This window comes from Gymnoscopelus microlampas (genome assembly GCF_963454915.1).
Source record: "Gymnoscopelus microlampas genome assembly, chromosome: 1".
Classification (NCBI taxonomy): domain Eukaryota; kingdom Metazoa; phylum Chordata; class Actinopteri; order Myctophiformes; family Myctophidae; genus Gymnoscopelus; species Gymnoscopelus microlampas.
In genome coordinates this window covers 44,434,609-44,450,745 of record NC_139962.1, presented here as the reverse complement: position 1 = coordinate 44,450,745, position 16,137 = coordinate 44,434,609, and the positions used below count along the sequence as shown (strand labels likewise).

The following is a 16,137-nucleotide window of genomic DNA, read 5'->3' as shown; positions in this document are numbered from 1 at the left end:
CTTTGCGTTGCGAGCATGTAGATCTGCTTTGTTCGCTGAATAATCGCCTATTTTTGCCGAATGCTCACCTATTATAACATGTCCAGAATAGGGACGCTAGGGTTCATGTGGTTAAAAATAATCAAGTGGTCCATTCAATAACCATCTATCTATACATTCCAGGAAAGTCTGTATGTATTTGTCTCTCCTTCACATATTTTAAGAACCGTTCATCTGATCAACTTCACACTGTAGCTTGGAGGGAATTCGGCCAAAATCATCAAGATCGTGCACTTGGTGACAAGTTTTAGATTTTTGGCATGGTGTGGGCATAAGGTTTTCAAAAACCATCGGAAGCAAGTTGGGATCGCCCCCTAGTGGTCTGTTTCCAATTAATCCAATATTGGATAGGTATGGTTGAAACCCCAAATAATTGATGGAAGAGATTTTTCAATGGATTCTGTTACTATTGAGTATGCTGAATAACATACAAAAAAATAGGAAAATCGAACTTCTAGAAACGCATAATTTTCAAGTTGGCGTCCTTGATGGCTGGCGGGAGCTTAACATGCTTATAAGCGGGGAGGGAATATATAAAAAATCATAACAATTGTGCACTTGGTGAAAAAATACTAAAAATGTAGGAAAATCAAACTCGTGTAAAGACATGATTTTCAAGATGGCGGGAGCTTAAAATGCCAGGAGCTTAAAATGCCTATAAGCTGGGAGGGAATATGTGCCATCTTGAAAACGATGCCTTTCCAGAAGTTTGATTTTTCTAGATTTTTTGTATGTTATTTAGCATACCCGATAGTAAAAGAATCCATTGAAAATACCTTCTATAAATAATTTGGGGTTTCAACCATATACTAACCAATCTAATATTGGATTCATTGGAAACAGACCACTAGGGGGCGATCCCAACTTGCTTCCGATGGTTTTTGAAAACCTTATGCCCATACCTAACACCATGCCAAAAATCAAAAACTTGTCACCAAGTGCACGATTCTTATGAATTCCCTCCCAGGTACTGTTGAGGACCCAAGAAAATGCAGTATTGAGTTGGAAGTTTAACAGATGAGAGCTTCCCTAGAACCGGCCCACTTCAAACCAGCACACGTTCCAAATGTCAGCCATATGACCCGAATGGGCACTGCACTAATTCCTGTAAACAACACTAGGCCTTTGTCTCAGAAAACATAACTGAAGTTGCAAATTTGCTATGTCGTCCATTCATTTTGAATCTACCTTCATTAGTTCATCTCATAGTTCAAGACATACATTTTTTTATACTGTTAGTAATTTGCCAGAATGAGTCTTTGGTTGGCTATAACTTTGAGTATTTAGAGTTGTCCTCTTATTCCATCATTTTCCTCGAAGGGCGGTGAGGCCATACAACTGTTGCTAAAAATATGGCACAATAGCCTCTGCTCAAGCTGTTCAGAGCACCTCAACTCTATTGATTTCAGTGGGAATACTGTTAGCTGTGTAGGCCATCCCACATCACTGTGGATCCACATCTCTGCCTGTCCGTGTTGCAGGGGGGACTGATTTATGAGGTGCACTGTGCATTGGTCTCCTGTGGCTACCCTCTATTCGCACAGGAAGTAGGGCAGCCTCAGCTCCTATTCATTTATCACAGAGTAAAAGGGTGGGGAGATATGGGGCCTGGGATTGTAACGGAGAGTAGAGAATGAAACCGATTGAGTGAGATATCAGGGAAAATAATAGAACATCAATTAATATATCTCTGCTGTCCGGCCGGAACCAGCTAACTCCAAAATGGTAATTGTTCAGGAAATGAAAAACAAAATATTCATTTTTCAGAAAATGAAGAAAACCTTATATTTTTAAAACAAAGCAATACTGCCTCATCAAACTTGGTATTGTGACTTTATATATTATCAGATACTTGCATGTGTCATTATATTATCACCACTTTACCCAAATCCAGCTCAAGTGGAGTTAGGAGGTTTTGTCCATCATTGAGTGGAGTTAGGAGGTTTTGTCCATCATTGATAAGAACAGCTGACAATGAATCTCAAAGCTCACAACACATCACAACGCATTGTGAGCTTGGAGATCAGCTATTTATGGTGTGCGCCATCCTCATATACTATAGATCAAGCTGAATGCTGTACTTAAACAACTTTTATTTTAACATGCATTGGAAACATCCATGGATCTAACTGTTACCACTGTTGTTCTTCTACAGTTGAGTACAACAAACAATTCTGCCTCAATACTCAATACTAAATGTATTTAACAAAAGCAATCATGGCACACAAACAATAAATAAATGGCATATCAATAAAAAATACATTCATGAATAATAGAATCTGTAGCCTATCAAATCTGTAGCCTACTGCACTAACAATAACATACCTATCCATCAACATTTTATTATTACACGGTTGTGTGTTGTGTGTTGCCTAAACCTTCCAGTCACTGGGTTGGTGAAAACACCCCGCAAAACGGTGACCAGAGCCGAGAGCAAATGACTGTTCACTTAAAGTCTCTGCTAAAGGTGGAGGGTAAAGCATGAATGCAGTCTGACATGAGTGATATTCAGTCACATCCTGCATATTGATTTAACGCTGAAATTACACAGTGAAAACTGTCCAAATTTATATCTGACAATTGGTCTAAAAGAAAATTTGAATTAAGTTTTTTTAAATCTGTAGTATTTATATTTGACAATTGGCAAAAACCCTGTATATATAGTATGCATATATAGTATGCAGGAGAGCATGAGAGGAGGGGGGAGTTGTTTGTTTTTGACGGACAGTTTGAGGATCCAATGGAGTTGGGAGTTTTCGTCAGAGGCGCTTTTTAATACTTTTCATAGGTTATTATAAAAAAAAACTTTACACAGATGTAAAGGGGGTTCAATAGCATTGATTTATGAAAAAAAAAAAAAAAACTGAAAATGGAGTTAGCTGGTCCCGGCTGGACACCGACGATATAGAGAGTAGCAGATGTTTGCTAGCAAGAGGAGGAGAGAAGCTGTTATGTTGAGCAAGAAGAGTGGACGGGAGATATAATATGTTATAGAAATAGTTGCACATCGCAAATTGCTACACTGCTTAATTGTTTGTTCATAATTTTGAAAAATAGTTTATCCCTACAATGAATCTGGCGTTGGGATGGTGGAGGAGAGATGGAATGCAGATAAAACAAAACTTGCTGACTGTATTAAACTTCCCCTCTGACTCGGCTACTGATTCTACTGTTACCTTGTGAAAGCACCAATCACTGTAGCTCAGCCGGTTGACAAGTTACAGCACCACACTGTGGCAATGAACCTCCCTGCTCGGTCAGCACCTTGTCAACAACCCTGTTGTAAGGACAGTGACTTACTGACTCATTACCAAACTTAAATTTCTTAGCCCTCAGCGACTGCAACCTGTGATGGATTTGTGGCATCCCATCAAGTCATCAAGGGCCTTTATCCAAAGCACTTCACAATACGTGTTACATTCACCCATTCACAGACACACATTCACGCACACCGACGGTGGAGGCAACCATACAAGGCACCAACCAGTGCAGCAGGAGCAGTTAGGGGTTCAGTGTGGCGCGGGAAGGGGGGGGGCTATGGGGGCTGCAGCCCCCCTGGTGGTGGGAAGCAAAAAAATAAAAAAAATAATAGATTATATATTTTAGATGTATTGGGGAATGAAATATTTGCTAAAAAAGGTGAAAAAAAGGTGAAAAAGGTGAAAAAAAGGCGGGGGGAAAAAAGGGAAAAAAATCACGTGCCCAGGCCAGCCCCGCTGGGAATAAATTACTTCCAGCGCCCCTGTGGACAGTGTCTTACTCAAGGACACTCAGACACAAAGCAAGGATAAGCCAGGGATTGAACCTTGTGGCTCCCAGAAAGTGTTGATTTCGTCGACTAAAACTATGACGAAAATTGTTTGTCGACTACCTTTTTTCACTGACGAAAACTAAATAAAAACTAAGCTATGATGACTAAAACTAAGACTAAATATATTGACAATTTCGTCAGCAAATAAAAACTAGACAAAAATGTTAGTGAGGGACTAGTGAGATCCAGTAGAACTAAAGGACAAGTCATGTTATGTTTGTTTGCACTCGGGTATTGCGCTCTGAAAATAGCAGATCTACAAGCTCACAACGCTGCGACGCGTTGTGACGCATTGTAAGCTGACTAAAACTAGACAAAAGCTAAAACATTTGAGATGACTAAAACAAGATGGAAATTTATTCAAAAGATTAGGACTAAAACTAAATCAAAATTTGCTGTCAAAATCAACACTGCTCCCAGATGGTCATTCTATCTCCTGAGCCATCACCCAGTTTGCCAGGTGAACTTGCTCTCAATTAAAACCTGGGAACACTTGTTAAAATCACACCCGAGTTCCATATCATTATTTTCACTATTCCTTGGGTCCCCAGAAATACACAACCAAGTGTGACGTTGACCGGATAAACGGCTCTTTTGAGATCATGTGAAAGAGAATCATACATACAGACCTTCCTGGAATGTATAGATCAGCATGGTTCTCAACCAGTGGTCCGGTGACTACCAGTGGTCCTTGAGGGGGTTCCAGGTGGTCCTCAGCGAAATGATGTAGTGTTCGTAACCAAATGGGCCCTTATTAGATCTTTAACTCTTGAAAGTGTAAAATGTAAGTGTAAGTGTAAGTGTAAAAAGAAACCAAATGTTGGTTTCATTTTACACTCTCAAGAGTTAAATTATTGTTAAACATCGGCATTACTTAATTACAGTTTTTCACAATTGTTAACACACAAAAAGTGAAAATTCGGCACAATTTTCACAACCTTAACTTCATGTACTAATCGCTCCACCCAATTTGGCACTACTTCACACTCCCTTATATGCATTAGACTCTGACTTTCCTTCTTTACACTCTGATGTCAATTACATTATCACCTTGTTGTCCAAACACTACACACATGTTCAGTTGTTGCACACTCTTCTCACGTAAAATCTCAAAGCATCAACCTACAACACACAAATAGTCAAATCTCTAAACATTCAGGTCTGGTGAGCAATTTGCACCACCGGGCTCCAGTGCGTGAGTGGTTCCAGGACCACCCACATTTTTTTGTTCTGTACCTTCGATCTTATTCTCCTTTCCTGAATCCCATTGAGGAGTTCTTTTGAGCTTGGAGGTGGAAGGTAAATGAATGGAACCCACAGAGCCGGGTCCCACTGCTCCAGGCCATGGAGGAGGCTTGTGGCGACGTCACTGTTAGGGTGTGAATCTTCTGCTATTTCACGATTCGATTCCGATTGTTGGGGTCACGATTCCGATTCTTTTCCGATTTTTTCAAAACAAACGATTCTCGATTAGTAAAATATGTTTTTTTTCCAATTCAAAAGCGAAAAATGTCATTATACAAAAATCGTGAAAATCGATTGCAGCCCTAGTCACTGTTGAGGTCTGTCAGGGCTTCATGCGCCACTCGAGGCGTTTCTTCCAACGCTGCTTCGACAGGGAGAACATTGCCTATGATGTGGATGAGGCCCTCTGGCCTGACATGAACCGGAGGCATGATGCCTAAATCATGTAGAGAAATAAAACTTTTTTGGCTGCATATTTGTGTTTTGTTTTATGTTTCACTATGAAAAAAGTAGGCCTACACTGAGTCATTTTACAAAAGAAATTTTCAATGTCATTCATATGGTGTCTTCCATTTCTATGATTGTGTTTTCAATTTTGCCCTGCAGTGTGCTGTAAATGTTTGGTAGTGTGCAGCACATGCTTAGTTGTGTGTACTCAATGAATGGTATGTGTGTGTCATTTGAAAATATGGCTGTGTGTACCAAATGAAAACACGAGTTCCATTTTGTGAACAGTTAAAAGATTTGATGGCAAAGAGTCATCTTGCAAAGGGAGTGTAGGGTTTAGCATTTTGTGTGTGAGGTTTGCAGTTTTGTGTGTGCAGTTTTGAGAAAGCCGTTATTGTTTTGAGAAACGTGTGTTAACAATTGTGGAAAAACTGTAAAGAATTGTTATTTTGATCAACGTTTGCCTGTCATCTCTCCTATGGTACCACATCAATACAGCATGGAAAGCTTATCCAACAATTACAAAATGTTCTACATTTTGGGTCTGAGAGGCTAAATCTCATAAAATGTTGGTCCGTGGCTCAAATGCCGAATAACTAATGGACCTTGATATGAAAAGGGTTGAAAACCACTGATATAAATGAATGGTTTAGGAAAGGACCACTTGATTATTTTACGGTGCACCTCATTAATATTCTGATTGCATTTGTTGTGCACACAGCAACAGCACTGTCCCCGAGGAATCAAAGAGGAGAGTAGGGATAGCTGCATTCTTGAAATGCATTATATATCAAATACCTTACAATAAATTATGAATGAACCACTGCTCTTCAGTCTGCTGTACTAGAAAGAGTCTCTATAGTGCAGCGACAGAGATTACCCTGCCCCCCCATGCTGACTTCCCACTGCCGAACATGAACAATTGTGTTTGTTTGAGCGCCCAGCCAATCTGGAAGCACCACAGAGGAATCAAACCCCAGTTTCCACGGTGGGGGGCAGGTACTTTACCCCTGCACCTCCCGGGCAAAGTAATAATCCAGTTTTTATCTAAATAATGGATTAAATTAAACTATAGTAATAGTGAACTGCACTTACAGTATGCTGTTTTCGTTTCATTCTTGAGTAAAACATACTTGTGTATGTTATCAATCAATCAATCAATGTGTTGTCCACCGAATGCGGACTTGCTCGCCCGAACATTGCATCTTAAGGGAGACCATCTAAATTACCCATTTCATAATATTCACATCTTTTAAAACATGCATTTGGTCTCACTACGAAAGTGGCTTTTGCCTGTCAAATCCCCCCCCCTGCTGCCACAGCTTAGTTTGTAACTTAATGAACTCAAAGCTTCAGCTTTTTCTTATGAATTCCTCCTTTTCCAAAGTGAGAGCTCAATGTCTGCTTGAATCCTTTAGTTATATTTATAATATTGAACTGTTATACACGCAGGACCAGTGCACCACTCTGTTTCACAGAATATGCCAACCTTGGTGTGAACGCTTTATTTCAGCATTACTTATTTAACACAGTGGGAGAAAGGTGATTACAGTAGGAGATGGTTTAATGCTTTACTCCAACAAGCATTTGACCCTCTGAGCCTACAAGGACAATATATTTTTGGTTGTACGGTACCTGTGGGTATGTGTGAAATAAGGACTGGTGGGAGAGAGTTATTTTGAAGGAATTACTTTGTGACATGTGGTGTTTTCCAAACAGATGCATACACATGAGAGCCTATTAAATATCCTGGTTTCTCCAGCAGAAATATAGCTGTATTATCCTGATCTCCTTTTCCCAGTAAAGTGATTGCACGTTTTTTTCTAGTTACTCATAGTGGTTGCTCTCTTTTTTTTCGTGTTTGTGCCTGTGTGTTTGTGTACTGTGTGTGTGTGTGTGTGTGTGTGTGTGTGCGTGTGCGTGTACTGTGTATGTGCGTGTACTGTGTGTGTGTGTGTGTGTGTGTGTGTGTATACTGTGTGTGTACTGTGTGTGTGTGTGTGTGTGTGTGTAGACGGAACCCGAGTTGATTGAGGAGACGAACGTTGACCGTCTAATGGGGCCACGGGGATACATGTATGGCCGGGGGGTAAAAGGGCATTCGGAGACCTCCACTCTCAGCTCTCAGCCGTCCATTGACGAGGTGCGGCAGCAGATGCACCTGCTTCTGGAAGAAGCCTTCAGTCTGGCTTCAGGGGGCCACTCCACATCTGGTCGACACTCTCATCACAACCCCCACCACGGCCACTACAGCCCCGGGCCGCCACCGCTGCCCTACACAGACGCGGTGACCAGCGCCCCTGGCACGATGAACCGTGGCAGCAGGTTAGGCTTGCAGTGGGTGCCGTCCTATGGAGCAGATATGTACCAGTACAGCCTGCCCAAACCAGTAAGTGGATGAATATTGTTTGACTTGCATAACAGTTTGTTTGTGCGAGACTAGCCTGTAACGTTGAATGATTTCCTTACTTTCTGTTGGAGGCCTTTCGCTTCACTCAGCTCCCTGACATGGCTATGGGCTCTCCTCCACCACCTTTACCACCACGCACCGGACCCCCTCCAGGAACCTCCTTAAGACGGTATGGTGTAACAACACACAGAAACACAGGTCCACACACACACAGGTCTACACACACACACACACACACACACACACACACACACACACACACACACACACACACACACACACACACACACACACACACACACACACACACACACACACACACACAGCTAGTACTGTAGCAGCTTTCCATCAGCAATTTTTTATATATTCAAATACAAATTCACATTAAGGGAGCAGATATTCACAACATAATGTGCTGTGGCAAGGGTGATTTTAGATGTATAAATTTGAATGTTGAACTTGTGCATTGGTAGATGCCAAGAATATCAATAAGGTTCGCACACTCATCCAGGTGGAGTGCTTCCTCCCTCTAGTGGTATAGACAAAGCATTGCATTGGCCCATAAGTTCATGTGAGTGCATCTCCAATCTCTTTCCATCTCAGCTCATCGTCTGACATGGGGCCCAAAGGTAGGAGCACTGAGACATCTGTCACTGACTTGCAGTCTCAACATGACGGCAACCCATATGCTCCAACCTCCAGAGCAGCACTTCCCTCTATCACTGCAGAGCAGCCCGTGTCCAACTACTCAGGTGAGGCATGCGTGTGTGCAACATGCTGCATGAGCAATAAAACATACTCAGTACGTTTAATTTCTCCCCTGAGATTCATTCATGAGCAAGTTCTCTGTCCACCTCTTCTCCCCAACAGGAAACCCAATAACAGCCGTGTACGCCATCCCAGCCACCAGGCCTGGATACTCCGACTATTTTGTCTCCACGCCGCCCACCTCCTACCGCAGCCCCTCCTGGATGTCCTATCCTCCTGAACCTGAGGATGTGCCACCACAGTGGGCAGACTCTGTAAGAGACCCCTGGGCCCTGGCATGCCTGCCCCATACCCAAGACCCAAGAAATGCCCAATGCTACTCCAGAGGCTAGATGGGGGATTTGTCATAAACCCATAATGAAGAGTTAACGTAATCTCATTTATAAATTGTGGAAAGTAAACTACAGTATGATACAGTAGCATGGTCAAGGAAATATTCTCATTATATGAAAGGTATATTTGGCACTTTGTTGAAAATGAAACCTCCCTTTTAGGAGTAAAGCAACTTTTTGCCACTGGCATTATGGTACAGATAATTGAGAGAAGAAATGCTTTGCGCTCATATCTTCCCTGGAGCAGGATTGGGTGTTTATTATACCCTCTTTCACACTCTCTCTTTTTCATGAAAGCAAGATGGGTTCCATTCTTTCTGTCTGATCTGTTCTAACCTGTGTGATCCTCCCCGTGCTCCCTATCCCAACCCCGACTCTCCCCTGGCCTGCATTGGACTCTCCTTGTCTGTATGGAATGTTCTCTTTATCCCTGTCTGTCTGCCTGTTCCAACCAGATGCCTTCACGCAGTGTCTTTTTGCAGAACCAGTGTCATTTAGAAACCATTTGCTGAAGTGAATTTATGGCTGGCGTTGAGTGGACACAGCAAAATACCGGGGTAGTTGAGCACATTTCCTAAATGAACAACTATTTTCCTTTCATGTATTTATTAGATTAATTTTTTTTGACGTGGTGTAAATCATAGCCGTTAATGTTTTATCTCCATATTCAAATGTAGTCCATTATTGGAGTTCAAACGCTATGTTTGAATTGAAAAAACATTTTCAAAAATCTTAGGTTCTCACATTCATTACTTTCCCCGTTATTTTGGTTCCTTTGTAGTGATTTCATTTGATTCATTTAAGTATGCTCGATATGGTTTCCCTTATCACCCATTTAATTATTTATCAAACACTGGTGTAAGAGAGACAATGTTCACTCAGCAAAATGAAAGAAAAAAAAACTAAAGCTAATTTCTTACTTGATCTAATTCACAGCTAGCATATCGGTTGGCAGTGTTTTCTTGATACACCACCTACCTTGTTTTTCAGGTGCCTCTGCCAGGGTATGTGGAGGCTTTCCCTCATCCTCGCTACCCTCAGGGTAGCACACCCCAGCTACCCCTGCAGTACAACCTGCCCCCCGACCCTCTCCCCGCCAACCCCACCACAACGTCCCAGCAAAACCTGCCCCAAGCTGGGAAGGACATGGTCAGCGTGCCCCTCAGCAGCCTCTCCACCTCTGCTCTGGTCCAGGCTATTCGCCAAGAGGTGGCCAAGCTGGCAAAGAAGCAGAATGATATGTTTGAATTCCAAGTGTGATTCTGCCCCCTAGTGTCCAAGGGGGTGGTTTGTCATTTGCTGCACTCTTCATCAAGAGGCACACAAGGCTGGAACTACATCAGACAAACTGCTTTTTGAGGTTTGTACTATAAGACTGATTGATCTTCTTAACCCACTGATTTTTTTCTCTCCTTCTCACACACTTGTCAGGTGTGTTTTAACTCACAATTTAAAGGTAACGAGCAGTGATGGTTTTCTGAAACAAGCAAAATCTACTGACAATGATGTCTCAAGAAACTATATGAATCATATTTCAATAAGACACTCAATGGGAAATGTTATCATGGAAAAAATGTATTTCATTTTTGTGGATCTGTACAAATTGAGGAAAGAATGAAAGAAGCACTGTTCTGTTTGTACTGAGAGGACCAAAATATTCAGAACAGAAGGTTAAGCATAGAACACAATGTATATAAGCATGTACATATAAGGACATCATGTATTTTAGGTCTTCTATTGGCCTTATGATTTACAACACAAAGGGCGACACTAATATTGGTTCACTGAGCCTTTAGGTATCAGACTGCCAAGTCAATTATCAAAATTCATCATTATCGATCGAGTGTAAAAAGAAAAAAATAAGTAATAATTTATTCCAGATTTTCATAGCTCTTAATTTTCTGAACTTACTTTAACAGTAATGCTAGTTCCTGCCCAGTAGCCAACCCGATCGCCAGAGGAAACGTTCTCATTGAACGTTTTTCAACGTTTCTCAAAATCCATGCATAGACTACTGGAAAACCACAAATTCCGTGCATAGCCGCCTCGCATCTCCCCCATTGTGACTAAACCATTTCGGAGCCGCGCAGTCTCAAGGGAATTGTCGCCGTGTGAAGGACCACCGAGCGAGCTAAAGCGAGCGAGTTGCCGTCCTGAACATTGCGACATTCCCTTGAGCCTACTCAGCGGCGTTTGAGTTACGTACCGATAGGCACAGAATCGTAAATTTTGTTGTGGGGACTGCTCTACTTCCTGGTTTTTCCGGGTTGCGACTGGTTACGCCCACCGTGGGACTCCCCGTACATATGCACGGAATTTGGGGGTTTCTAGGCGACTATGCACGGAATGATGTGCACAAATCCGTGCAATGTATACTAATTCTCTGGCGATCAGGCTGCAGTAGCAGACATAAAAAAATTGCATCTGCATTTTCACGTAAACCCAACACGGTATGGAATGACTGGTATGATATGACATGTCACGTTTAATATGCCATGTTATAAAGTGAAAAGGTGATGAAAATTGTTGATTCTATATTTGTAAAGAAAGTACATTCTTTTTAATGAAAGCATTAATCCTATCATAATTTACATTGTGCCCCAAAAAAATTACTGAATTGATACAAAATATTGACATTGTTTGAAGCCCAATAATTGGTTATTATACTGTATCATTATTGTTTACTCTAATAGCATAAACATAAACCTGTCAGAGGCATAAAAAAAATCTATTTGAACTTTCACAAATGACACTAATCGGGAATTTCTCATGCTTTCTTTCTTCTTTTTTAACACACTGGTGCTTTTATAGCTACAGAACCATTTTCAGGTCTCATAAATCCAAGAGAAAATAACGTTGCTATTTATAGTTGCAGATAGAGGAACGTATCGGAGTCGCAAATGTACTGTGAGCCCTGTGATTTGAAGATGCACACACAACCTTAAAGCCTTTGGCACAAAGTTACTGTCTTTGCAGACGGCAGTGCCAGCAGTTACTTTGAGAGTTAGACTCAGACACTGTTCACTCTGTGGTTCATTTAAAGGGTCTGTATGGATAAGCTCGGTTACCAAAGGTGTACAGCATACCGTCTTTGTGAGGTGCCAGCCAACGGATTAAACACTAAATAATAAAAGAGTATAGCCGCACACTCGTAGCCGCCAATGCAAGTTTTATTGTGGACATAGAGACAGAAAAATACCAATGTTTCGGACAGACTAAGCTGCCTTCTTCAGGGCCAAAACTTGCGTCGGCAGCTACGAGTTTGCGGCTATACTCTTTTATTATTTATTGTATGGATAAGCTACCTTAAAACACACATACAAGATCTGGTAGATACTGGTGTCATAGTTAAGATGATGTGGTCGTGTGACCTGACCAGTGATCATCCATTGACATTCCTGTTCTAAGAAGCTGTATGTGTACAGAGCTCTTTGTTAAGAACATTGTGAATGTCTACTTGAGAGTTTCAGCTCCTATTGATTGTACTATAAGTGTTTTTTCCCCCTAGAACTATTTGAAAAGCACTTTATTCTCTCACCATTTTTCATTCCGTCAATGTTGTTTATTAACGTCATCCTACTTGTTAAGTGCAGAGCCCAAGCATTGAATTTTCTCATACTGCAATACTCTTATTACAGATATTTCATGCCACCAAGCGTAAAAAGAAAATGCTTCTATACAACCTATTTCAATGTGGCATGGAAACAGTCATTAGGTCCCTCAACACACAAGAGTTTCTAGCTCTGAAGTAACAAATGTGACTGAAAATGAAAGTATAATTATGTACAGTAGGGGGCACTGCAATATTACTGCACAAAGAACACTCAAATGCTTTAGGTTGCCAACCTGATATATACTGTTGCAAATCCATCCTCAGATGCATTGCTGAATACTGTGTACTTATGGCAGAGAAAGTCAGTGATAATGATATACAGTAAGAAATACCAATAACAATGAACAATGCAAATAAACCATTATATCCTTCTGTGCTGTAGAATTGCTATTGCAGCGATACTGGATGAACAAATCTTTTGGATCATGATTATTAAACCAGCCACCCCACTCTCTCTCTTCTAAGAATTGTTCTTTTATACCCATGCCTGTCAGTGTAAATAAGCTTTGTTGCCTGTGTTCCCAAACTTTATTTTACTGCCAAACCAGAGCAACACTCATGGTTACAGTAATCTCATAACCTGTATAAACAAACCATTTTGTCTGTAATGTAAATGAACACATGTCCATGTTCTCATGCCGGATAAGCTGGATAATGTATTGATAACAAAGATCTGGGGCAAGTCAAAGATGGTTTTAGGTGGTTTGATACTGGTTTTGAGGATTGTTGACCAATATTTATTCTATAAAATGAAATATAAAGTGAGATGATTCTATTAAAATTAAAGTCTTTTGGCCTTTTCCTGACTGGTCTGCTGATTTTCTTGTCCTCTGCAGTGGCTTGACGTCAAACTCTTGATGTTAGTCTTATCACAGACTGTAGAGAGATTTCGAATTAAGCTCTTTCTTCAGTTAATAAGTCAAGTCAAATTCTTGTCGACTGAAAAATAAGTTCAACTGCTTACACAATTTGCATTCAGCAGCGCATTTTCACATGCAAACTCTGGATGGACTTAGGTAAGGTAATGCACACGTAAGGCTTCAATTTCCTTTCTTTTAAGTGGATTAATGGAAAGGTACTCAATGGGCGGATGGATCATCATTGGCATCGCAGTCTCAGAAGACCATAGATTTCTGTGGCTTAGAAGATCAATTTGTGAGAGGCAGAATTGGCCGCAGATGATAATGTGTAAGCTAGTTCTGATAATTTTGATTTGTATGTCAGCAGCACACTGTCAAGTTCCACTGCCTCTGAAGACGGTCCTGAGCTGCATCATCTCAGGTGACATAGGGCTGATGTTGAAGCTCTTGTTTGCAGACATCCTTATGTGGGGTGGACAGTTTGCCTCGTGCCAGATGACAGTTCTGCACAGAAAATGTCCTTTGGCATTCGACCGTCGGCCGGACATGACCCAGCCAGTGGAGCTGCCGCTGCCTCAGAAGAGAGTACATACTGGGCAGCTGCACAGCTCTATCCAGAACTGCTGTAGTATGTGCCCAGTATGCGCCTCAGACAGCGCAGGTGGACGCAGAACCTCTCTTGAGCTGCCACTCTTGATATGAGAATGGAATCCAGGCTTCACTGACATACAGGACTGTGCTGATGACACAGGCTCTGTACTCCTGCACGGTGCACCTTTGTGTGGACTGTGCGTTTGCCCTCGTCCCATACTCTTATTGTGAGCTTCCCAAAAGCAGAGGTTGCTTGTCCAATGCTGCTGCTGAGTTGAGCAACGAGTGATAGTCGTTGATGGTGGACCCAAGGTACGTGAAGGTGCTTCCTATGGAGGGCAAGAGCTGGCATATTTTAAAATGAATAAATCAAGGAATAAATTAAATAATAAAGAAATAAAAGTGCAGGTTAATTTGAAAATAAATAAATATGCACAGAAATAGACAAACAAATTACTTATTTTGAATTCATTTTCTTCTCAATTTATTGATTTCCAACAACACTGGAGCAACAGGAGCTGACCCAAAAGATCAGGGACATTGAAGAGGCGCATGTTAACCCATTAAAACAGGGAAAGCATCTGTGTCATTTTAGATTTTTGCGTTGGCTATTCAAAAATAGCAGATATACAAGCTCACAGCGTGTCACTTCTGCAGGGTTAAGATGCTTTCTTATGGTGCTTCCCTGTCATCTATGGTGCTTCCTATGGTGCTTCCTTGTCTTCTATGGTGCTTCCTATGGTGCTTCCTTGTCTTCTATGGTGCTTCCTATGGTGCTTCCTTGTCTTCTATGGTGCTTCCTATGGTCCTTCCTTGTCTTCTATGGTGCTTCCTATGGTGCTTCCTTGTCGTCTATGGTGCTTCCTGGTGCTATGGTGAATTCCTCATCTTCTATGATGTTCCTATGGTGCCTACCTGTCATCTATGGTGCTTCCCTGTCATCTATGGTGCTTCATATGGTGCTTCCCAGTCTTCTATGGTTCTTCCTATGGTACTTAACTGTCTTCTATGGTGCTTCCTATGGTACTTACCTTTCTTCTATGGTGCTTCCTATGGTACTTACCTTTCTTCTATGGTGCTTCCCAGTCTTCTATGGTGCTTCCTATGGTACTTACCTGTCTTCTATGGTGCTTCCTATCGTGCTTCCCTGTCTTCTATGGTGCTTCCTATGGTACTTACCTGTCTTCTATGGTGCTTCCTATCGTGCTTCCCTGTCTTCTACGGTGCTTCCTATGGTACTTACCTGTCTTCTATGGTGCTTCCTATCGTGCTTCCCTGTCTTCTATGGTGCTTCCTATGGTGCTTCCATGTCTTCTATGGTGCTGCCCATGGTGTCTCCCTGTCTTCTAAGGTGCTTCCCTGTCATCTGTGGTCCTTCCTATGGTGCTTCCTACATGTCATCTATAGTGCTTCCCTGTCATCTGTGGTGCTTCCTATGGTGCTCTATGCACCATAGGAACAGTTATAGTTACAGTGCATATAGTACCATTATAAAAGGTATTAGCAACATTGTAAAAAACACACACGCACACACGCACGCACACTGCTTTAAAAAAACACTGTAATTGGCACAATTATGTCAGCTTGGCAGAAAGTCAATAAAATGTCACCTGGCTCACATAAACCTATTTGGCACAATACCCACATTTTCCTGTAAACAAATCACCCATGACAGATACCAAGTGGAAGGAAATCTTCAAACATAATACATTACTTACGTTACAACAGTTAATGCAAAAGTATGGTATTTGGAAGGGGGAATACTTATGATACCAACACATTCAATAAACTTCAACCACCACCCTTATTAGACAACATGAATAACATTGCTAACTCACACACCTTTGTCAAAATTACAACATTTATCAAATGAGTATAACTCAATAACAGCACCAATAATGATTTCTGGACTCAAACATGAGTCCAGAACCTGTCCATGAACACAGACAGACACAAGACTAATTCAATACAAAGTAATTCACTGTATATAGTAGGTAACTAGGTATTACAAAACACAAGAT

General features: G+C 41.4%; 1 protein-coding gene across 1 annotated transcript in view; it reads left to right on the top strand.

Moving 5' to 3' along the window:
- Positions 1-10,312, top strand: part of kiaa1549lb (KIAA1549-like b) — a gene marked incomplete at both ends in the record, with an annotated part of 84,629 nt that extends 74,317 nt beyond the window's left edge. The window contains 5 exons of the mRNA XM_084055119.1: positions 7,557-7,931; positions 8,024-8,121; positions 8,556-8,704; positions 8,823-8,974; positions 10,043-10,312. Of these exons, the coding sequence (XP_083911245.1) occupies positions 7,557-7,931; positions 8,024-8,121; positions 8,556-8,704; positions 8,823-8,974; positions 10,043-10,312 (1,044 nt within the window). The remainder of the gene's footprint in view (positions 1-7,556; positions 7,932-8,023; positions 8,122-8,555; positions 8,705-8,822; positions 8,975-10,042) is intronic.
- Positions 10,313-16,137: the final 5,825 nt, after the last annotated feature.